Consider the following 25,581-nt stretch of genomic DNA (forward strand, 5'->3'; position numbering starts at 1 on the left):
TCACCTACTCTCTTCGCCAATGCCAGGGCAAGCAAGAAAATGGTCTTGAGGGTCAGATCCCTTTCTGACGACTCTTGTAAGGGCTCATACGAGAATGAGAGTCACATCCCAAGCAAGGGGCCTGAGTTCCCTGGGAGGGCAAGACCTTTCAAAGCTCTTCATTAGCAATGATATCTCCAGCAAGGAGGAGATACGGTATCTACACCTCTCAGGCATAGGATTAGGCCCAGGGTGGCCCATAGCCCTTAACAGCTGAGACAGAGAGGAGCTTCTCTCAGCAAAGGAAGACGAGGAAATCCGCTACCTGCTGAATAGTAACTCTGACTGGAGAGAGACCCCATCTACGACACCAACCACAGAAGACAGCCGATTTCCCCTGGTAGACTGCAGAAGAGGACTGTCACAGGTATCCAGATGTCTCTGTTGCTATGTAGTGAGAAAAGCCTTTTGCTCACAAGAGATGCTGGATAGTCTCCAGCCGTGAAGTGCAAGCGACTCCACTGACTGGTGGAACTATTCTACATGTGGCTGACACAGCAGGTTGTGCCAGGAGGGAATCTCTCTTGGTGCCTCGACAAGAAGAGCTAGCAGGTTCGGATACCATGTGGCATGTGGCCATTTGGGAGCCACCAGGGTCATCTGTGGTTCCTGGTGATCATCACCCTGTTCATCAACAGAAGAAGCAGACAGAATGGTGGAAAGGCATAAGGGTCCAGGTTGTCCCATGGATATTGGAGTGTATCCTCTGCTGCAGCCCATGGGTCAGGCACAATTTAGCAAAACACCTGGAGCTTCCTGTTGTGCAGGGTGGCTTCCCACGACATCCCTATCACTTGACCCAGGTGACTGAGCTTGTCTGCCACTACATTCCTCTTGCTTGGAATGTATGTGGCTGACAGTTCTACTGAGTCGGCTACCGCCCACTCACACACCTGCATCGTCATCTGGTACAGCGAAAGAGACACTAGGCCTCCTTTCTTGTTGATGTATGCCACTACTGTGGTGTTGTCGCTCATCAGCACCACCAAATATCCCATCACTTGATCCTGAAACTCTTGGAGGGCCAGGAAGGCCACCTTGAGTTCCAGGTTATTGATGTGAAGGTGCCTGTCATCTCTGTTCCACACTCCTGAAATCAGCAATTCCTCCAGGTTTGCGCCCCATCCCTCGGTCAAAGCGTCCAAGAGCAGAAGCATCTCTGGAGGGGGAGTGTGCAGGGCACTCCTAGTACAAGGTTCCTGTCATCCAGCCACCAGGCTAAGTCCTGTCTCACCCTCCGTGAGAGAGGGATGGGAAAAAATGGAAGATCCCATGCTGGAGACCAGAACTCCATTCTCCACTGGAGAGAACAAATGTGAAGCTGCCTGTGAGGGACCAGCTTCTCCAAGGACGACAGGTGACTGAGAACGACTTGCCACTGCTGTGCTGGTTGTTCCCGCTGGGACAGGAACTTTTGTGCTGCCTTCCCAAACCTGCTGATACAAGAGTCTGAGGGAGAGACTCTTGCTGCTGCCGTATCTATCAGCATGCCCAGCATTCTTTATCCTCTGTTTGGGTGTGAGACTGGACTTCTTGAGATTCATCACAACCCCAAGGTCGCAGAAAAGCCCGAGAAGATGATCCCTGTCTTGGAGCAACTGCAGAGAAGACTTTGCCAGGACTAGTCAATCATTTAGATATCTCAACAGATGTATCCTGCGCGAATGGGCCCAAGCTGACACATGGGTGAACACTTGCGTGAACGCCTGGGGAGTGGTCAAGAGCCTAAAACAAAGTGGCCTGAACTGGAAAACCACTCCCTTGAGTACAAAGCGAAAGTACTTGCGGGAGGACTGGTGGATGGGTATTTGAAAACACACGTCCTTCAAGTCCGCTGTAAGCATAAAGTCATTCCATCTTGAACCGGGTCTGGCAAACAAATCGGTTCAGGGGAGAGAGATCAATGACTGGCCGCCACCTCCCTGATTCTTTCTCCACAAGAAAGATTCTGCTATAAAAGCCTGGGGACCAGTCTTTCACGACTTCTACAGCGCGTTTGCTCAGCATCGCTGCAATCTCCTCCCGGAGAGCGAGATCCTTCAGCGAGCCATGTACGTAGGAGCAGAAGTGTATCGGAGAGTCAGTGAGGGGTGGACAAGACTCAAAGGGGAGCAGATAGCAGATAGCCCTCCCAAAGGACATCTACTACCCAGGTCTCGGCTCCACATCACTGCCATGTTGCTCAATGGCTCAATAGGCAACTCCCAACCGATGGCAGTTTGTGGAGGGGAATGCTAGCCCTACCGCTTTCCTCCCCTCTACTTTCCCTTGTCTTCCTTCCATTCACTGGACTGGAAAGGTGGAGGAAAGGGGTGTGGCTGCGCACCTTTCTTGGCAAGGGTAGAAAAAGGCTGAGTTGTTCCTCGAGCACCCTTCGAAGCCTGGGACCTTCTTAGGGCCTGAGGAACTGCTAGCCAGACCCAAAGGTCGGGCTGTAGCAACACACTTCATCACTACCTGGTGGATAAGTCAGTCGTTTTCTTCTATGCAACTCTTGTCCACCACAGTGTCTACCTCTTCTCAGGGAAAGAGAGGCAGAACCCAGCCCCTGTCCTTTCCATGGAGCCAAAGCCGAGTCTGGGCCGACGTGCTTAGTGACTTGAGTTAGGACATGTTTGCCATCTGGTGGGCAAGGTAGGTGATAGTCCTACCACCCGATTGGCATAGCTTCCCAGGGATTGATGGACCCCCTGGAGGCCACAACCTTGGACACTGTGAGGGACCATATGTCCAGCCAGGAGACTACCTGGAAGGCTGCCATGGCAGTGGCTTCCAGGCTCGCTGCTTCTTGTTGTGTGAAGATTATGTCTTCCGCCCCAAGATGCTGCATTGAGAGACCAGGAGCTAAGCGAAGCAAGTCTGGGTCAACCTGTTTCGTCGGCAGAGGTTCTGTCGAGGGCATAGGAATGGGTAAGTCCGAGAACTTTGCCCGCCTTGTAAGTCCTTGCTGTAGGAATGTGACAGAATACAGAGTCCCAGTCACTGCCCTCCTGTTCACCACGCAGTTCCCAGTATACTCCCAGGAAGTCGAGGGGACAGGAGAGAGGGAGTGAGTATCCTTACCTGTCCTGTCGAAACCTACAATTATGGCAGGAGAGGCAGGCCGGGAGCAATCACCAACCCACGGTGGTGATGGCTTCACAGGTCAAGGAGAGTCCCTCCTCTCATGCAAACACAGAGGGCTGCTGTCCTGAAGAGAGGGCAGAGGCTCACGCGAACGTACATGAAGGTTCTCGGCAAGCAAGCAAGCCCGCTCACATAAACACAAACGGGGGCTGACCCGGGGAGAGCGGTCGCATATTCTTGGGTGTGAGCTTGCCCCGTCCTCTCGATGTACTCCAGTTGCCTCTGGGACCGAAGCCTAGTGGCAGGGAGGTGATCGTAAGGGGGACCTCCTCGACACTACTCCCAGTGAGCGGACCCTCGAGTTGGCTGCACCTTCACGGGACCCTGGCCACGTACTCAGGCGAGTAGCAGCGGGGGGAGGAGAAGCACCTACGTGCTTGGACCCCATCCTCTCTCGTGTGCCTGAACCAGAACGTGGACCTGACTCCACATTGCTGGTTGAGGTAACTCGAGGTTTCATAGAAACCTAAGCACCTTGAGATACACTAGCCTCCTTGGACGTCCGCGTACTCGAAGCTTCTGTGGTACATGAAGGTTCCATGGAAGACCCCCTGTTCAAGTGTCCAAAGAGACTCAACTAGAGGCAGGCACAGCACTCTGCTTGGAGGCATGGCTCCAAGCAGAAGTTCTCGGTACTCGGACCTCCTTGGAGGTCTGCACACCCTCAGCTCCCAAGCCAATGGGTCTAGAAGAGACTTTCAACGTGGCCCCTGAGTCCGAAGATCAGAGAGAGCCAGCTAAAGATCCCTGTGTCTCCTTGGGGAGAGACACCCCTTTGAAAGACCCAGTGCAGGCCTTCTTCCAAGTGGGAGAAGTGACCTCCCTCTTCCTCTGCTTGTGGGCTTTGGAAAAGGGAGGGGAGGAGGCAGCAACAGATGAAGACAACGATGAGAAAGACAACAAAACCTTCTTGGACCTCTTCTTGGACTTCTTGGACTTCAACTTCTTCTTCTTCACCTTCTTCAAAAGGGCATGGAGGATCTGCTCCCCAAGGTTGGAGGATGACCTTGGCACAGATTCCCGGGGAGCAAGGATGGGCACCATGGTGGACCTAGCAGGGGAGTGAGGCTTGTGGAACACTGCTGGGGTCCTTATTGTCGGGTGCATAGATACACCTGGGACATCAGATAATTCGTGGTCACAGTGACAAAGTGGTGACTGTCGTGGCAGAGTGAGTCACTGGAGTGAGAGCAGGGTTGTGGGGAGCTCGCAGGTGACTAAGGATGTCCTGCATTGAGGAAACTCCTTAGAGACCAAGGGACTGCCAGGTCTCCCGGAGTTAATCTCCCTCCACACCTAGAAACAAAGTCGGGTCAGGGGGGTTAGTCTCCATTTGCACTGAGGGGGATTCCTCCCCCTCCCCCCAACGAATGGAGGCCACCAAAGGAAGGCTGTCCTAACTTCCAGTCCCCCAATGAAGGTCTCCGCCTGACGAAGCAAGTGAAGATGACGAAGGGGAAACCTCTCCCGAGGGGGAAGTAGCAAAGCGGGGAAGTGTCACTAGCAGGAGGAAGTATCTGAAGGGTTAGCCACCAAGGGAGTCATCGGGGGCGTGTTACCCTCAGATGATGGCTTGGGGGGCTTCTTCTGATACTTCCTCCTCAACGAATACTTCGTCCATTGCTCTAGAGTCCAGTCACGGCACTCCTCACACACAGAATCAGGATTACATTCATACCCACTGCATGATGTGCAAAGGGTATGAGGGTCAACATCAAGGGCTGAGCAGTAATGGCTGCAAGCCTTATTAGTGGTACCAGGGCATTTTCTCATTGGCACTGTCTTCTGCAGGCAGAGGGCAGTGGAGCAACGCAACATCACCATAGCACGGCCGAAGGTAAAATGACGCTCTACCGATCGGGCAGGCGGGACTCCCACCCTGTCGTTAGGTAGTTAACTACCATACCACCTTGTTAAAAGTTTAACGGCTGGCTCCAGCTGTGCTGAAGGTAATTCCTGTGTAAAGACCAAAGGTTTGCATGTTGTGTAGGAACAAATAGCAAATTTTGAAAGTAATTTGTATTTTTCCTAACATACAAACCCGAAGTTCTTTACATGGGATTTAGTTTGCAACGCAAGATGGAATGGCCGTTTAGCTTTCAGACAAGGTCGTTAACTACTGACGGCAGGGGGAAGCCCCACCCACTCGTTGGTCTGCACTTCACTTTGCCTTTTGGCCCAGGTACCTGAATGAAGTGTAGCTGAGGTGGGACTTGAATGTAAAATACAAATTGCTTTCAAAATTTGCTATGTTTTACTACACAAATACAAACCTTCATTCTTTACATAGAAGACTTAGCCATTAGTTGGGGGAGGGTTGGGCAAATCTCTGAACCGAGTGGTTGGTTCTACCCACCCAGGAATACCTTTCTGGTCTGGAGGAGCTGAGGAAGAAATCTCACACCTCTAGCTTGTTAGACATATGGGATGTTGCAACTGTTAGATTTCTGGCCGTAAAGTAATGAGTTTCCTTCATTACTTTTAATGAAGGCTTGGAGGAACCCAGTGTTGGAGACAAAACTTGCTAATAAAACCAGTGGGTTTGTTTCATTGTCAATCCCTCTCTTGTCTAGAGAGAGGGAGGACATGCATCCACTCAGTCTGCAAAAAGATGAAGGACAGGGTGTCCTGTCATGTAAGTCACCTGCAAACCTGTCCATCCAGCACATGACAGCTCACTACCTGCCTGTCTGTCCTATGAGAGAGAGACAAGTAAAAGAGAAAAGGAAGGAGACCAGTCACTCACACTCACTCTTTCTCACTTACTGAACACCTTAGATGAGATGCTACCTGTCCCCTTAGGGGAGGTGGATGAGCTACACAATTTGTTAGGCAGTCACTACAGGTCCCAAGGAAAAATGTGTCCACAGATTTGTGGGCAACATCCTGAAGGTAAAACAAGGTAAATGAGGTCTGGTGTAACCATACACCTGCTTGCAGTACCTGCTTAACTGACAGGTTCTTCCAGAATGCAAAGGATGGGACAATGCCCTTAACTTTGTGAGCTCTCACCCGGACTGAACTCCCGCCTACCTTCTGAGATGAAGAGTGAGATTGTTTGATGTCTCATGAAGCCAGGAATAGATTGTTCTTGGACACCTCTTTTTGGGTGGGTGAGCCAGAGTAGTCACTGGAACCTGCATTGAGAAACCCAGAAGCAGCAACACACCTAGAAACAAAGTCACACCTGAAAGAATGGAGGCCAAGTTCTGCTGAGAAGGTCTCCGCCTGACGAACAAGTGAAGATGACCGTAACTGGACAAAGTAGCATTTCGTCATGATCATTATCTACAAAGTCTTTTAGGGGGGAATGAAAAGGACTCAAAACTGGGGTTAGGGACTGACGGACTCTGAGTCTTCATTACAAATTCCAGGATCAATTCAAGCAAAACATATCCCCATCCCCTCAAGTGCTTAAAATTCTTTGCCAAAGCAGGGCAAGCAAAAAAATGACAAATTTTAAAAGTAACTTGCATTTTTCCTAATTACACAAACCTGAGGTCTTTATATAGGAATTACCTGCAGCACAGCTGGAGACTGGCCATTTAACTTTGAACAAGGTGGTGGAGTACGTAGTTAACAACTGACTATGGGTGGGAACCCTGCCCACCAGTCGGTATACACTGCACTTTGCCTTTTGGCCCGGGGAGCAGAATGAGGGGTGGCATGAGGTGGGCATATAATTATAAAGACTTCAGGTTTGTATAGTTAGGAAAAATACAAATTACTTTCAGAATTTGTCACTTGTTCCTACACAACATACAAACCTTTTGGTCTTTGTATAGGAAGACTTACTTCTTGGTGAGAGGATTCTGAGTAAGCTTCTGAACTGACTGGTACTTTGCCTCACCTGGGTTTCCTTCCTTGTCATGTAAGAGCAAAGGGAGCAGACCAGCCTCTGACATGTTCATCAGAAGTGTGAATAACTGTATGTTCAACTGTAAGACTTCTGGACCTTTCAAATTAATGTGTGAGTAGCTACATTGCTTCAAAAAAGGCTTGGATGAACCCAGAGTGTCAGAGACAATAAAACTAGAGATGTCCAATGGGTTTATGTTATTGTCAGCTGCTCTCTCCCCTTGCTAGAGAGAGGGGAGGACTTGCATCTATTAATCTATCTAATATGACAGACAAGGCGCTCAGTTAAGTAGGCTCACCTGCATGACCCTCCCGACCAGCATGTGCAAGAAAGGAGATAAAAGAGAGAAGGGAGGGAGCCAGTCCCCTGGTCTCATACACTCTTTGCCACCAAACAACTTAGGCAAGATGCAAACTGTCCACTATGGGAACTGGGTGAGCCACACAACTCGTTGAGCAGCCACCACAGGACTCAGGGAAAAGGAGTCCCAGAGCCTGTGGGCCACATCCTAAAGGTAAAAAGACATGAGAGTAGACAGCCTACACTACTGTCTGTCTTAATACCTGCAAAGCTGACAGGCTCTTCCAGAGTCCAATGGGCGGATCAATGTCCCTATCCTCATGAGGTACTCGGAACGAACACTGGCCACAGGTTGGACATAGAGTACACTCGTTTGATAACCCACGAGACTAGAAAGAAATCGTGTTCTTGAACATTTCTTCCGTAGTCAAGCCATTACTAATGAGTCATCAATGCTCAGGCCTGAGATGTTGAGTCCTCTGAAGATAGTACTGTAGCACTCAAACTGGACATCATAGTCTTTTGTACAAATACTACCAGCCAGTTCCTAGATGGGACTGAATGTGACTCGAAAGTCATACTATGAGTTTCGGGACAAACTCGAGCAACAGAACCTCATCTCTTCGAGTGTCATAGTCTTCCTAGAGGCTGAGGCCTCTACAGACAAGAAGACTAAGCAGGAGACCTCCTTCTCCAGGTGAGCTTACCTGTGGTTCACATCACCTGTCTGGGACCCTTTGTAGGATCCTGTGCAGGCCCCTCCCACTTACTTTAGTAACTTGTAATCATTTGGAAGTAAATTACTAGTAAAATTTAGTAACAATAGAAAAATTGATAAGTTTACCATTTAACAACAAGTTTCGTTTTCTCTTTGGCTTGTGATCTGATGTACAAAGAATTTCCATGCATAGCAGACTTGAAATGTTCATTTGTTTTTTTTTTTTATTATTTTATTGCATTGTTGTACAAATGAGTTTGATCACTTGTGTATGATTTGTGGAATGTGTCGTGTGTTTGAAAGTGTGTGTGTGAAATTTGCATTGTTGATAGTTGCATGATTGTTGAGTGAAAGATGCTCGGAAGCTGTGAACTGGACCCCGTCATGTGCTTTGAGAATGGTTCTGTGTCTGTTGCTGCCAGCCTACCTGCAAGAAGGATAGTTTTGTGTCACTGATTGTTAACAGACCTGTGTTTGGGAAAGACTTTGGTAGTGTGTCCTGTGAATTTGGAGCTATCAACCAACACAGTGAAGTGAATCTACAGTGTGCCTTGGGTCATAGGACACTGTTAATTAGCAACATGAATTTTGTGAGGCTAGTGGCAGGGCTGTTTAATGCTTGGATAAATGTTTCTGTCATTTGTGAGGCTACAGAAGCGAGCTGGGTACGTGATGTTTGTTTGTGTGTAGTGTAATTCGTGTAGCATTTGCCGTGATCGTGGCAATTTCATTTTGTCCTAGAAATTTTGGTCATTATTTTGCATTGTAGGCTTAATTCTTATTGGAATTATTTTGTTTTAGATGTTTGGGCGGAGTGCTGTCCTAGTGCCTGTTGTGATTACTGGTAGACTATGTGGGGATGCCATATGTGAGTATAGGCTAAGTGATCTATGTGCAAATGAAACAATTTGTTTATTATGGATTTGTTGTTTGCAGAACTAAGTATGCATTTTTTTTGTACTGTCAAGTGATGTAAGCTGTTTGTTTGCAGCAAATGTCTCTGAAAGTCACTGAAGCATTACAAGAAGTTGAGAATAAAGAAACTGAAGCTTGAAGAGATTATTTTAGCTACCCATTAGTCGAGACATAGGCTTCCTCCTGCTGACGATTGTGCTTGTTGATCTGCAAGTACGGTCAGAGGGATCCTAATAGGTTAGATATTGGTCCCACAGAGAGCTTGAGATTTGACAGTTTGGTGTAGTTGTCATTGTCTGCAGCAGCTGCTTCACTGGATTTGGTACGTACCCTGCTGAGTGGGTGATTTAAAGATGCTCTGTCGCTGTGTGCTGTAATTGAACAAATCAAGACATATCTTGGCATACAGTTTGAATATTTGAGATGGTACAATGTACAACATGTCTAAATACAGCAGTGAGAAGTCTGTTGCTATAGCCTTAAATAAAGGGTCAGAAGACGTTAAGAGTAGAAAAGCAAGAAGTAGTAAAGTTTCATCGCGCAGCCGCAGATCTCAATTACTTGCTGAAGAAGAACTCAAATGACAATTATTTATACATGCACAAAATGAAAGGGCGAGAAGGGAGAAAGAAGAAAGAGATGAAAGGGAAGTCAAGGCCAGAAAAGAAAGAGAGGAGAGTGAAGAAAACGACAAGCATAAGAGACAGGAAGAGGAAAGAAAGATATTTGAAGTAAAACTGAAGGTTAAACATCTAAGGGGAAAATGGTTCTGCATGTTCAAGATGCTCAAGATGATCGGAGCTTGGCCTCTCTCACGTCTCTTCACATGAGAAGGTTGAGAACTGGAACATCGTGCATAAACCACCGGACGAAACAAAGGACGCCAAGGGTGCAACAAAGACTGCCAACGTTATCAATTCTGTTTATGTTCGTCGATGGGATGCGAGCGACATTTACAGCTGCTACGACACATCCTACAGTTGCCTGGGTGTCGACTCTGTTTGTTGGTGGCCCTGTGCATGGTACGGGGCTGCTTACAACCAGATGCTTGGCTGTACCTGAAGCGGGGGAAGGCATGCGCAATGCCAGTGCCCTGAATCCATCTGCGGCACCCTTCCACAGAGCGCATGCTTCACCACCACCTCCTGTGAAGCCTACAGAAGGCTTGAACCCTCAACTTAACGACAGTCAAGCTATAACAGGACTTACTCAAGTTCTTAGTCAGATGCTAGCTGCACAACAAGAGTACAACAGAACCAGCATCTTGCAACAATGGAAATAGAAAAATTTGAGGGTGACACCACTAAGTTTGTGCAGTTCAGCAGCTCCTTCATTTGGGCTGTGAAAGCCAACACAGACAAGCCACAGAGAAGACTCACCCACTTATACAACCATTTAAAGGGTAGCCACAATGACTGATAGAAGGATGCATGCATCTACAGCCTGAAGTCGGATATCATAAGGCATGGAAGCTGTTGCGACATATCTATACCTGCAAGAATGACATAGAAGAAGCCCATCTGAAGAAGCTGTTTGAATAGAAGAAAATCGATGAGGGCAAGGTTGATGGTTTACACAGCTTTGGGTTCTACCTGCACAACGTGCTGTGTACTCTAGGTGAGAATGCAGCAAGAATGGAGTTGGCTGAGACCCTAAACTGTGTTGTCAACAAACTTCCTGGTTACCTGATTACAAAGTGGGCATCCAAGGTAGTATATGCCCAGCCATCATTCACCATGCTCATCAAGTTTGTCATGCACATGGCCGAGGTCACCAAGACCCACAATATCATCAGACCATATGACAACATCGAGGTCAAATCTTCTAACAACACTCATAGCAAGCTGAATATGATCCCAGTGCACTCCACTCAGACGGGGCAACCAAGCATCAAGTGCTGCTGTTGTGGCAAGACAGGACATAAGCTGGATGCCTGTTACCAGTTTCAAAGGAAAAATGTAAATGACAGGTGGACTACGATCACCAGCAACAAGCTCTGCTTCCAGTGTTTCCCGCAGCAACACTCACATTGGTGCTGCAAGAACAACAGTAACTGCTCAACGTGCAGAGCAGAGTATCATCGTTCCTTGCTGCACCGAGAAGTAGGATCTCGCATGTCTGCACAGACTACAAGAGCAGCAGCTGGCAGAGCATCTGCACCCATGTCTAATGTGCCAGCTACAGGGGGCGGAACCAGCTACTGGGAGCTGAGCGGCAGCTACAGCAGCCACCACCGCTACGCCAGCGCTGTTGCCTTTCTCCACGATCTCAAGTCATGCTCCTCACAGTCACGCAGTGATGAAAATCCTGCCTGTCACTATCAATAACTCTGTCAAGAACTATGCCTTCCTCGACACAGGTGCTTCATCTTCACTGGTGTCCAGAAGTCTTGTTGAGAAGCTGAATTTCAAGGGTAGGCGTGTCAACCAGGTCATGAGTACACAGTGTGTAAACTTCAGGTGGGACGAGCTCATCAGTTTTTGCCTTGGGGACTTGGAAGACACCAAGCAACTGTTAATCGAAGAAGTCTACATCACGAGAAAGCTAAGTGTGACCACCAAGCACGTGATGCCTGTGAAGTGGGCCAGGCAATGGCCCCACCTTCAAGATGTCTGCCTTCCAGGACTTCTACCTAGCTACAGGGATGTGGAGCTTATAACTGGCTTGAGCAGCACCCTATCTGGTTTCTTCCTGGATCAGCACGGTGGCGAAGAGCACGAGTCTAAGCACACCTAACCAAGCTTGATTGGGTGGCCTTTGGGCGTACTGGGATGTCCATGATTCAGATGCCAGCCCTTCCCATGCACCTGTTAACACCAACAACGAGGTGAGCCAGCTCCTTTAAGATCACTTCAAGTGGGACTACTGGGAGAGCAAGATTCACTCACACATGGAAAATTCCATAGAAGACAAAATCTTCATCGACAAGTTCTCGCAGTCGATCCAAGAATCTGGGAAGTATAAGACGGATCGAAGCTCCCAGACAAGCGTGAAGCGCCTGTACAGCGTGCTGCGAGTCTCAAGAGGAAGTTCGAGAAAGACAGTGACTACAAACAGTCTTATGTAGCTGCCATGGAGAAGTATATCAAGAAGGGGTACGCACAGCCTTTACCAAGTAGCAAGTTGAAGCGCGACAATGGGCTTGTATGGTATATGCCACATCATTCCATGCACTACCCAACAAAGCCAAAGATTCGAGTGGTCTTCAACCTGAAGGCAAGATACAAAGGCACATCCCTGAATGATAATCTTCTTCAGGGCCCTGATATGACCAACACATTAGTCGGAACTCTCCTCAGATTCAAGAATGGCCAGCACGCTGTCACGGCCGATATAGAGGAAATGTTCCATCAGGTTAAGGTCCCCGTACATGACAGAGACCTTCTTTGTTTCCCCTGGTGGCCGAAGGGCGACACAACACAAGACTGGATAGAGTACAAGATGGGTGTGCATGTGTTCGGTGCGCAGTCGTCTCCAAGCTGAGTGAACTACACCCTGCAATGCACAGCTGAAGAGCATGGTCACAAGTACAGTGAAGAGGCATCTCAGGTCATCACTACTAGTTTTTACATCGATAACCTTCTCAAGGCCCACGAATACAAAGAATACCTGAAGAAACTCATCCAGGAGCTGCTCTCACTTTGTGCTGACGGAGGCTGGTGACTTAACCAGTGGACCTCCAGCAGTAGAAACGTGCTGTCTGCCGTGCCTGAGTCCGAACGAGATGCCTCTGTCACAAGCTTGGACCTCAGCAAGGACAAACTCCCTGTAGGGTGCACACTGGGGACCCACTGGTCGATGGAGGGAGACTATTTCACCTTCAAGATCAGCCTGAAAGAAAGACCACACACCAGGAGAGGTGTCCTCTCTATCGTGGCCTCCATCTACAGCCTGCTGGGGCTCATCGCACCCTTCACGCTGCCTGCCAAGATGTTACCACAGGACATGTGCAGGGAGCAGCTGGGATAGGATGACTCCATGAAGGAAGCTAAAACACCCAGATGAAAGGCACAGTGTGACCAACTGCCACACCTAGAAGCCCTGACGTTCCCAAGGAGCTTCGTCCCGCCAGCCTTCGGACCTATGAAGGCCTACCAACCGCATCACTTTGCAGATGTGAACCAGGTTGGGTACGGCATGGCCACTCTTTGGATGGGTCGATACCGTACTCGGCTAGCACTCTGCTGGGTCCGTGTTCGATTCTCTGACCGGCCAGTGAAGAATTAGAGGAATTTATTTCTGGTGATAGAAATTCATTTCTCATCATAATGTGGTTTGGATCCCACAATAAACTGTAGGTCCCGTTACTAGGTAACCAGTTGGTTCTTACCCACGTAAAACAAGTCTAATCCTTTGGGCCAGCCCTAGGAGAGCTGTTAATCAGCTCAGTGGTCTGGTTAAACTAAGGTATACTTAACTTTTTTCGGATGGAGAGTGTTGTCAGTAAAGTCAACTGCATGCTTGCTGTAGGACGATCTAGAGTGGCACCATTGAAGACAACGACTACGATTCCCAGGCTTGAGTTGACTGCAGCGGTCTTGGCAGCACGCATAGGTCGCAAGCTACATGAAGAACTTGGCCTGGCGCTTGAAGAATCAGCATTCTGGAGCGATTCTACATCAGTCCTCAAGTAACTCTTTAACATCAACTTGCGCTACCAGACGTTCATGGCGGATCGCGTCAACCTGATACACGAGGTTACTCCCATTGCCGCCAGGAGATATGTGGACAAAGCCAAAAACCTGGAGGACCTGGCTTCCAGAGGAATCAATGCTGACTCGCTGCTGACATTAAAGATGTGGTTTCAGGGACCAGTGTTCCTTATGGGTCCAGTCACTGTGGCCTGAAACTCCGAGTGACATGAAGATCACTACTCTGAAGGACGACCTGGAGGTCAAGTGAACACCACTGCTCTATGACGCTGTTACGGGACTGAGACCTTCATCAAGCAGGATGTAGCGACTCCTACCAAGAAGACACAACAACGCCTCTGGTGATTGCCTGAGCGTTGAGGAGCTGACTGTGGCCAAGAACATCATCTGGAAGTTCACACAGAGGGAAGCCTTCCCCAGAGAAGTGGCTGCCTGCAGCCAAGAGATCGAATAAAAGATACTGATGACCAGCAAGATTGTGAAGCTGAAGCCTATCGTACGTGAAGGTCTTCTCCTTGTGGGCGGCCACCTTCAGCATGCACCCTGCGATGAGAGCGTTGCCTACCCCACCACCCTGCCCAAAACATCACTGGCAGTCTGTCTGCTAGTTAGATGGCAGCATGAGAAGCTGGGACACTGCGGTCAAAACTTCCTTCTGGCAGATCTTTGCCAAAGGTTCTGGATAGTGCAAGCAAATGCAGTAACCCGTTCGGTGGTGAGAAGCTGTGTGAAGTGCAGGGCTATCTGCACATGCCCCATCACCCAGGAGATGGCTGATCTGCCTCTGGATCAACTCTTCCCAGGGAAGCTAGCCTTCACAAAGAGTGCCACCGACTGCTTCGGACCCTTCCTTATGAAGATTGGGAGGTCTGAGGTGAAGAGATATGGGGTGTTGTTCACCTGTCTCACTTCTTGAGCTATGCACATTGAGGTGGCCAACTCCATGGAAAGATGCGTTTCTCAATGCATTGCAGAGGTTCGTGGCCAGGCTTGGTCCCATCCAGTCCATCAGATTTGACAACAGACCAACTTTGTCAGCGCAGACAAATGCTTCGCAACGTGCTCAAGAAGTTGAACCAGACCACCGTCAATGACGCCTTAGCAATGAAGGACATCTCGTGGCAGTACAATCCACCATACTCATATCACTGGGGAGGCGTATGGGAGCGTCAAATCTGCTCCATCTGCCAGCAACAGGTACTGACAGATGACTCTCTCAACACCCTCTTCTGTGAGGTTGAAGCCTTAGTGAACAACAGACCCTTGGTTTGCGTCACAGATGATGCTGACTGTCTGCTGCCGCTGACCCCAAACTTGCTCCTCAACCTCAAAGGGTCTCCAGGCCCCATCACGAGCACTGCCAGCACTGATCAGTACTTGTGCCTCCACTGGAGGCAAGTCCAGTACCTCTCAGACTTGTTCAGGAGGTGCTGGACGAGGGAGTACCTGCCCCTCCTCCGAGAACGGCGACGTGGTCCTCACCTTGGATGAGAAGGGACCGAGAGGTACTTGGCCTCTGGCGAGAGTCATTGAGGTCATCCACAGCACTGATGGAAGTGTGTGCAGCGCCTGCCTGAAGACAGAGATTGAGGAGTACCTCAGACCCGTCTGGAAGATGCGCATTCTCCTCAAGGGTGAACTCTGTGCCAAGTGAAGTGTAGTGAAGGGTGTATGCCATGCGCTGCACGTGAGTGTACCACAGGATCTTCTAAGTGATAAGTGCCTCACTTAATAGGGGCTGTGTAGGATCCTGCGCAGGCCCCTCCCACTTACTTAAGTAATTTGTAATCATTTGGAAGTAAATTACCAGTAAAATTTAGTAACAATAGAAAAATTGGTAAGCTTGCCATTTAACAAGTTTCTCGTTTCCTGTTTGGCTTGTGATCTGATGTACAAAAATTTCCATTCATAGCGGACTCAAAACATTCATTGGATTTTTGTCATTATTTTATTGTATTGTTGTACGAATGAGTTTGATCGCTTGTGTATGATTTGTGGAATGTGTCGTGTGTTTGGAAGTGTGCGTGTGAAATCTTCATTGTTGTTAGTTGCATGATTGTTGAGTGAAAGATGCTCGGAAGCCATGAACTGGACCCCGTCGTGGGCTTTGAGAACGGTTCTATGGCTGTCGCTGCCAGCCCACCTGCAAGAAGGATAGTTTTGTGTCACTGATTGTTAACAGACCTGTGTTTCGGAAAGACTTTGGTAGTGTGTCCAGCAAATTTGGAGCTATCAACCAACACAGTGAAGTGAATCTACAGAGTGTGCCTTGGGAACTTTGTGAGGCTAGTGGCAGAGCTGTTTAATGCTTGGATGAATGTCTCTGCCATTTGTGAGGCTACAGAAGCGAGCTGAGTATGTGGTGTTTGTTTGTGTTTAGTATAATTTGTGTATCATTTACCGTGATAGTAGCAATTTCATTTTGTCATAGAAACTTTGGTCGTTATTTCGTGTTGTAGGCTTATTTCTTATTGGAATTATTTTGTGTTTTAGATGTTTGGGCGGAGTGCTGTCCTAGTGCCTGTTGTGATTACTAGTAGCCTATGTGGGGATGCCATATGTGAGTATAAGTGATCTGTGTCCAAATGAAATAATTTGTTTATTATGGATTTGTTGTTTGTAGAACTAGGTACTGTATGCATTTTTTTGTACAATGAAGTGATGTAAGCTTTTTGTTTGCAGCAAATGTCTCTGAAGTCACTGAAGCATTATAAGAAGTTGAGAATAAAGAAATTGAAGCTTGAAGAGATTATTCTAGCTACCCACTAGTTGAGACATAGGCTCCCTTCTGCTGACGATTGCACTTGTTGATCTGTAAGTGCGGTCAGAGGATCCTAAAATGTTTAATATTGGTCCCCTAGAGAGCAGGAGATTTGACAATTCTGAAAAGTTGATGTCTGCAGCAGCTGCATTCGCCGGATTTTACACCCTAGCATCATTCCCATGCAGGAATGTGCCGGCGGGGGAGCGCGTCGGGGTGGTTGTTGGTAAGGCAGCTCCTAACGTTGGACCTTCACTCTTTCTCATTAAGTCGGGCCCGGGCCTGTAGACCGGGGAACTTTACCAGTGTCACGCAAGTCCATGGGAGTCTGAGCAGCGGCAGAAGAACTTTAAGTTGCCAGGGGAAAAGATTCCCAAGGACAAAATTGGTGACACGGGGGTCTAATTGGAGTCCTGTGCACCTCTTGGTAACACAGTTGTCCATGGAGAACAGTGCGCCTCCGGTGACACATGTGTAATGAATATTATTCTGAAATGATATCTGTTTAACTATGATACAACCAAGACGCAGTAGCGTAGAGAAAGGAGAGATTCACAGTGTGTTGTTTTCGTATCACTTGTTCACCCAGCGCTGTCAAAGCAAAACAAGAGACACAACGCGAGAGCAAACGAGGTCACATGGCTATCTGTTGTCAGTTTGCTGTATAACTGAATAACATTATCTTATCTTTAACAACACTATCTGTTCTGTTTCAAGTCGGAAACAACAACTGATTATTTATCGTAACCGATTTAATCATTACTTGTGCTTTACAAGCTTTGAATCACATTTATGTTTCAAAATGTGTGCGTGCGTGTGTCTGTGATGCGCAAGCATGAGTGTAGCCTGATTCACCACTCAAGGGATTCAAGCACAGGTTGTGAGAGCGGTAACACGCTCACTTTTGTACTAAGCTATATAATAAACCAAAAATGGAGGATGTGTACTTCTTTAACACCTCTCCTTATTTAACAAACCAGTGAGGGTCTTCGAGGGACGTCTTCACGACATATTTGGTGGCAGCAGTGAGATAACATTATGGCAGAAGGTCAAACTTTCACCGCTCTCCAAGCATAACCTGGCGCTTTCGACAAACACAAAGCATCTCTCTGAGATGTGTATATCTTGAAAGATATACTCGATGCGGGAGGAGACTGATACACTCAGTCGACTGTAAATTCCCCGTCAAAGTAATTACTGCTAATGATTACAAACATGCAGAATTCTTAAACTTTATCTGCTAGATGGGTGAGATCGTCACTCGAACGATCGCGAGCAATTTCTGTCACATTCTTGATTGCTCCTACAACAAACAAGAAGACGTTCCCAAACGACGTTAGTTTTGCATCCTACTGGACAAGAATCAAGCAGCACCGAGAGAAGGAAGCAGTTGTATCCTGCCGAGTGTCATCTTCGCTGAAACGTATCAACAATCAAGTCCGAGAGAAGCAAGAAGCTGTTGCCTGCAGCGTGTTTCGTCGCCGTAATCGACAACAATCTTCACCACGGATAAACAGGAACGAGTTACACATGTTGAAGAAACAAGGACGTATTTCTAATTCCTCTCGTTTTTCAGAATTGCCTGAATCCTGTTGCGAAGTTTTACATAATAAGCAGACGCCTGTGTCCTACAATCAAGTGGTGTTGATCATCAGCGTCAACCTACTTCGTCACAAGAAGTGAAGCTGCCAGCCCGACGACTTCCGCCGATTCTCCCATATAAACTGAAATCTGGTGGATTAGCAGCACCGCCCTTTGAAAAATGTCATCAACTAAATTGTCAAATTCAATTTCAGATATATACAATAACACGCATACACACGGAATTTGCTGCATAGTATTTGATGGTTATGAAGAGCAATCAATCAAAGATCATGAGCATAGACGTCATCAGAAGGGAAAACTCTCAGCATCTGTAAGGACTGGGGAATGAGCGACATACTGGCTGGGTGTTAACTGGTTTATTGGTTGTTCCTTACTGAGATAAATGTACAGAATCTTGGAAGATGTTATTGACGTGCGAGCGGTAATGTAGCGTCTACACACAGACAGGTAAAACGGACATAAAAGGTTCAGATGGTCTGTGTTTGTCGGCAGACAAACAGATGGCGATATCAAGAGACATGATTAACATACGGTGATGAAACATACATCAGTGGAAGGGTCAGAAATTCTACATATGGCCAATTGCATGAGATTCAAGACAGATTAATGGATACAATGCAATAGCATAATAAATGTGAAATGGAGAGACCTTTGGCGTCTTCACAAACAGAAACATACACACAGTTTGATACAGAAGATTCGTTGGAACATTATGAGTACATGATTAGAATGCTTGCATGGCAATGCAAGTAGTGGTGATTGTACATACATTAAGACAACAATGCTTAAGGAGAAACAGACGGAAATATTGTTGGTTGGAAATCGAGTTCCTGTAGAGAAAGAAGACGAGATGCTCTGTTTTGTCCTGTCGACTCCTATGATGACGATCGACCAACACACGAACACACACGTGTTTGGAAGAGACAGCGTCGGGGCTCTTAAAGTACTCTCCCAAGACGTGTGTAACGTCTGATTGTTTGAAGAGACGGCGTCGGGGCGACGGGCTCTTGACAATGTTCCCCCACAAGCGAGGCATCGATGCGGAAATTGTCTTGGCGACAATTGTAGTTGGCATGAAGGGCTTGGGCTAGGGGCGGGTAGGGGAGGCTGAAGGGCGGCACCGGCCAGCAGGAGCTCGAGGAGGACGGGAGCTGGTTGAAGGGTGACGTCGGATGATCCTTCGGTGGCCGGCTCGAGGGCTGAAGGATGACGGCGGCTGATCCTGGTAGCCAGCTCGAGAGGGGCGGCAGCAGGCTGAAGGATGACGTGGCTGGTCCTTCGTTGGTCAGCTCGTCCAGTACGAGTGCGGGGCGGCTTCAGGTTTCCTGGAGGAGGTATCCAGGGCCTCGGTGGTGGAGTGGGTCATCTCGGAGGGTCGGACTAATACTGAGAACTCAGGAACGGCGGGAAACAGCGAGGCGGCGAAGGGTCTATCAGGCGTGGGTCGTCATCTTGGGTCGGATCACCCGGGGTCACCAGTGTAAGGACTGGGAATGAGCGACATACTGGCTGGGTGTTAACTGGTTTATTGGTTGTTCCTTACTGAGATAAATGTACAGAATCTTGGAAGATGTTATTGACGTGTGCGAGCGGTAATGTAGCGTCTACACACAGACAGGTAAAACGGACATAAAGGTTCAGACAAGACAAACAGATGGCGATATCAAGAGACATGATTAACATACGGTGATGAAACATACATCAGTGGAAGGGTCAGCTACATATGGCCAATATTTGATGGTGGAGAGACTTTTGACGTCTTCTACACACAGTTTGATACAGAAGATTCGTTGGAACATTATGAGTACATGATTAGAATGCTTGCATGGCAATGCAAGTAGTGGTGATTGTACATACATTAAGACAACAATGCTTAAGGAGAAACAGACGGAAATATTGTATGGTTGAAATCGAGTTCTGTAGAGAAAGACGAGATGCTCCTGTTTTGTCCTGTCGACTCTATGATGACGATCGACCAACACACGAACACACGTGTTTGGAAGAGACAGCGTCGGGGCTCTTACACATCTATTGTGGTCTCTGAGAACTCACAGGCACATAAAAATCAAGGAGCATTTTTTACCAATCATCAGAGCAAGGCACAATTTATTAGACTTAGCAAAGCACCTAGAAGCTCTCGGCCACTGTGTCAAGATAAGCAATGCTGATGCAGACACTTTTATTGTATCCTGTGCTCTGGGTTTTTCTCGCAATGAACAGACTGTAACAGCTGTAGCAGAAGATACTGATGTGTTCATTATGTTGCTCTACCATTGGCATGATGGCCTAGCTGACATCTACATCAGAAATGAAGGAAAACGGCAACGACCTGCACAAACCTTCAGCGTGAGAGAAGCCAACTCATCTATACCAGCTGTTATCCGGAGGCACATTCTCTTCATACATACGTGGAGTGGATGTGACACAACCTCTGCAACCTTCAGTCATGGAAAGTTGCATCCCATGAATAACTTGATGAAGTTTCGAGAGTTACAGATCTTGGCTAACAAAATCAGTGAACAAAATTCTACTGAAAAGGAAGTTGGAGAACCTGGGCTACAGCTCTACTGTTTACTTTATGGAGGAGCGAAAGAGGATACACTGACTAATCTAAGATATGCAAGGTACATGACAATGATGGCAAAATCAAACAGAGTTGAGCCGCAAAGATTACCTCCTACTGAACGTGCAGCACACTTCCATAGCTTGCATGTCCATCTCCAAGTTGTAAATTTGACTAATCTAACTAACAATAGTCTTGAAGCTACAAAGTGGGGTTGGATAATAGAAAATAACACACTTTGTTCTATTATGAATGATATGGATGTTGCGCCAACCAACGTACTTCAGTTTATTCAGTGCAAATGTAAGTCCACTGGTAAGAACCCTTGTGGCTCAAAGCAATGCTCCTGCCGGAAGTATGGACTGAAGTGTCTAATGGCTTGTGAAGCGTGCCATGGACAATCATGTAATAACACTGGCAACTACTGTGAGTTTAAATGATGAATATCATGATGGTGTCCTGGATATTTAATAGCACTAAATAATAAAGACTATAATTTGGGTGGTTGGTTGGGCACAGGGGTGGTAACTCCGCCAGTGAACATTCACTGTCTGTCCTAAGCCAGAACAGAGAAGGAAGGACACCTCTGTTAGTAGTAGAGGAGTACTTGGAAGAGCACATAACTCTTCCTACACTGGAGGAAGTAAGCACTCCACGTACCACCTCCTTAATTAAACCACATTGTCGATAGAACCTTTCCTCCTAGTCAACTAAATGTTGTACTATTGGTTCAAAACTTTGAGATGGGCCTAACTTGGTAGAGGTTTGTACCCTACCAATGATCTTCTAACATACACCACATCATCTTTGGTATATATCTAACTGTTCCACCAAATTTCATGAACTTCAGTTAATGAATTTTTTAAACATGTTGCTTATCCCTGTCCCAACCCCTTAATTGTAAGAGCGGAAATGGTGAAAAATCTTATGGCACTGTAAAAAATTTTATAAATTTTCCCCAAAGTGAAATAATGGGGATTTTGAATATGTGATTCAGGACACAGTTCTACATCAAATGACGCTAAGAAAGCTTATGTAGGAATTTTTTCCCACTTCCACCCTTCTCCTACCAGCCTAGCAGTCGTTCGGTCGATGTCAACACCAGTAGTTAACTTGTGTGCGAATGTCAATGCTGTACGTTTTGCAGGAAATCGGCCCAGGTCAGTGCAACGAAATATTAATGTTTCTAAAGCTGCAAATGCATGTAATAATTCCAAGAATGTACAAAACTTTAATGTAAATAGGCCTAGTGGTATAAATGACGGTGAAATGAAATGTTACCGCTCTAATGACAGTAGACACTTGGCTAATAGATGCAGGTATAAGAGTTCCCAGTGTGATATATGTCGTAAAAAGAAAAGTATACCTTAGTTTTACCAGACCACTGAGCTGATTAACAGCTCTCCTGGGGCTGGCCCGAAGGATTAGACTTATTTTACGTGGCTAAGAACCAATTGGTTACTTAGCAACGGGACCTACAGCTTATTGTGGAATCCGAACCACATTATAGCGAGAAATGAATTTCTATCACCAGAAATAAATTCCTCTAACTCTTCATCAGCCGGGCAGGGAACTGAACTCCGGCCCATCGAGTGACATTCCGCAAGCTCTACTGACTCATCCAACGAAGAGTAATATATGTCATAGATGGGGGCATATTGCTGTTGCATGCAAAGATAGTAAAGTTTCGAAATTCCAGCATTCAGTTGAAGTAGGCATAGGTGAAAGTGAAAATACATACAGTATAGGCCTAGTCAAAATGAAATTAATTCTGCATGTAATTTTATGCCTAACCATGATTTTGTTATAAGTAAAGTTAGTGATGAAATTTTTAATAGCAGTATTGTCAGCCAAGGAGATAAGCCTGATGCCTGTGAAGAGTATGAAATTTTTCATTTCTGTAAAGAAGGAATTTTTTATTTGAGTATGAATGTAAATAAATACTTTGTTGATGTATTAATTAATGATAGGAAAATAAAATTTGAACTGGATTGCAGAGCTGCTGTCTCGTGTGTAGGTGAAAATGTTTTTAAGAAATTTTGTGTACCAGCTGAAAAACTGTATCCCGTCAATTTTCAGCTAAGGGATTATAATAAGAATCCATTTGTTATTTTGGGTTTTTCTATTGTAAGTGTTAAATATGGAACTCAGAATAAAAATAAAAACACTGCCCGTTGTTGTGATTAAAGGTGACCGTGCTTCATTGCTGGGTCGAAATTGGTGGCATGAAATAAAATTTGATTGGAAAAACATTTTTTATCCGAGCAATAATAATGTCCATAATGTTGATAATGCAGATTTTGGTATTGACAGTCTTTTGAATAAGTATAAAGATGTTTATGATGGTAAACTTGGGTGTTTGAAAGATTTTGAAGTGTCATTAAAAGTGGACAAAGATGCTGTGCCTGTTTATAAGCAATTTAGAACTGTAACTTACAATGTAAAACCTCTTGTAGAAATTGGTGTTATAAAACCAGAATCTTTTTCTGAATGGCCAAGCCCTACTGTAAATGTCATTAAATCTGATGGTAAAAATGTGAGAATTTGTGCAGACTTCAAAGAAACTTTGAATCCTGTGTGTAATATAGATCAGTACCCATTACCTGTTCCTGAGGACATTTCTGCACCACTTGCTAGAGGTCATTCTTATTGTAAATTAGACTTAAGTCATGCCTATCATCAGTTGAAGCTGAGTGGGGAGTCTCAAAAGTATATGATAATAAACACTCATAAGGGTTTATATGCATTTACTAGATTACAGTATGGACTGAATAGTGCAGCTGGGATATTTCAAAGGTCAATGGAAAATGTTTTGACGGATACTCCCAATGCAGCAGTGTTTCTTGATGACATTGTCATAACAGGTCCTACTGATGAAGAACATATGAAAACTCTTGAAATAGTGTTACACAGACATTCTGTAAATGGGCTGAAACTCAAAATGGAAAAGTGTTCTTTTGTGAAAAAAACTATCGATTATTTGGGGCATACTTTAGATTCTGAAGGTGTACATACTTCTGTTAAAAAGGTTCAGGCTATTGACAATTTTTCTGTACCTGTTAATAAGCAAGAACTGGGTACATTTTGTGGCATGGTTAAGTATTATCACAGATTTCTTCCAAATGTATCTAGAATTATGGCACCTTTGTATGAACCAGAGAAAGAAAAAACTGATTGGTGTTGGACAAGTGAGCATAATAGTGCTTTTTTGAATGCTAAAGAATTGCTTAAATCTAATACTTTATTAGCTCATTATGATCCTGGTAAGAATCTTTGTTACTTGTGATGCAAGTTCTTATGGTACTGGAGCTGTCTTAGTGTAGTGACATACTACAAGCGGCAAACCGTTGCCGCGCGCGGCAGCGGCGAAAAAATCCCGCCAGCATGTGTTATCCTATGGGACCTGACATACTAGAGAAAACCGACGCCGCGCGCGGTCGCGGTTGCCGCTGTCTGTTTTTTTTCTGCCGCACATGATAATAGCCAAGGACTTCACAAGAGTCAAAGGGTTTCAGAGTCAACACATGTTAAGCCATGGCTACTGACATACCATACACAAGCATGGAAAACATTTATCTTTTTCTGAGTCCAGTCCTGTCAGCCGGTGAAATTCCATTACACGAGAGCCCCTAGGTATAATAATGCTAGATATACCTAGAGAAAAAGAGTTGTGAAAGCTGGGGTTAATACTCTAGCCGAGTGTCTCTGGAAGACGTCGGTATAAAAGAAGGGTGAGTGAAATACCACTACCACGGAAATATACTCGAAAGATCTCTCCTATCAAAACCCCGAACAGAGCGGTGAGCCGTTGAGCCCCTACACTAACATTCCCCAGGACGGCGACACTCCGCTACCATCTTACTTCATTCCATTTTCTAGCACGTGATAATCCGCTTTTTGTGTGCTCGCCCTCTTACGATTTATTTTCACATCTACGGCGGCATCGAGCACCATTTCCATCTCTGCTGGCACCATCTTCTTGTGGGGGTTTTTTGTTCTGTTTTTTTGGCTGTTTTGTCTCGTATTTTCATAAATATTGAGATCTTATTATGACGCCACGCAAGGCCCCCGCCAGCCATATCGACCGCGAAGACCTTCTGTTCTTTCGGTTGAGTTGTTCTCGTCGTTATAGATAGATTCTAACCCCTGTTCCCTTCCTGGTGGTTCCGCGGTTCTCCTTTTGTTTACGAAATTACATTTTCATTACCTATCGGCCTTTATTAGTGATGCTCCGCCCAAGACCCCAGGTTGGGTTCCTTTATTTTACCTCAAGTAGGCTAATTATTTTATGTTGGAGATGGTGCTCTTTTTATTTCAGTTTATTTATTTATTTTAATATTTTGTTGTTTACTCGGTGCAGAAGCGCAGCTCTCAAATCTAACCGCTTCAGGTAGGCTACGCCCCTGCTGAGCACATTTTGGTTTTTACTTCTATGTGTGATGGTATTTTGTGTAGTTTGTTTGTTTCCATCCCTGCCCTGGGTGTGAGACAGGTTGAGGGAGTTTTGCTGTTGTTTCTCCAGGGTTGTTTTTCGGTGGGCAGAGGAGCCCCTTAGTTCTCTCCATTTGGGAATCGGTCTTTGGGTGTGTTCCTGGGCTAGTCGCCTCCTTGTCTCCCCTTCTCGATCCCGGTTGGTTTCTCGACACACCCTCTCCCTGTTGCTTCCTCCTCTTCTGCACTCCTTCCTCTTTCCTACTATACTAGGTTAGGGTCATTAGGCTTCTGCCTCTAGGAAGGAGTCGGGCTTCTGTCATGTAGCTGCCCCAGTAGTAGGCTGCCCTTCCAAGTTTATTTTCTGAGGAAGGATGCAGTTGAGCCGGGTGATATGTTTCTCCCTGTCTCCTCTGTTCTCCGGTAGCCTACTTCTCTCCCCACCCACCCTTCTCCTCCCACCCTCCCCCAGCCTTGCTCTACTCGTATGGTGACGCCAGATGGCGTTTTCTCCGGAGTTCAGGGGCTCCTCCTATTGGTAGAGGGATTCGCTCCCTCCCATACCGTCCCTAGCTTCGCTGTGTTGGGGTTGGTGGTTTGTTGGTGGTTTGT

At 46.4% G+C, this 25,581-nt stretch overlaps 1 protein-coding gene across 1 annotated transcript; it reads left to right on the forward strand.

Moving 5' to 3' along the window:
- Positions 1–12,029: 12,029 nt before the first annotated feature.
- On the forward strand, positions 12,030–12,440 carry LOC136833090 (uncharacterized). Its single transcript, XM_067094736.1, has one exon. The coding sequence runs from the start codon at positions 12,030–12,032 to the stop codon at positions 12,438–12,440; it is 411 nt and encodes a 136-aa protein (XP_066950837.1).
- The last annotated feature ends 13,141 nt before the right edge of the window (positions 12,441–25,581 follow it).

The sequence above is a fragment of the Macrobrachium rosenbergii genome, chromosome 51 (genome assembly GCF_040412425.1).
Source record: "Macrobrachium rosenbergii isolate ZJJX-2024 chromosome 51, ASM4041242v1, whole genome shotgun sequence".
Classification (NCBI taxonomy): Eukaryota; Metazoa; Arthropoda; class Malacostraca; order Decapoda; family Palaemonidae; genus Macrobrachium; species Macrobrachium rosenbergii.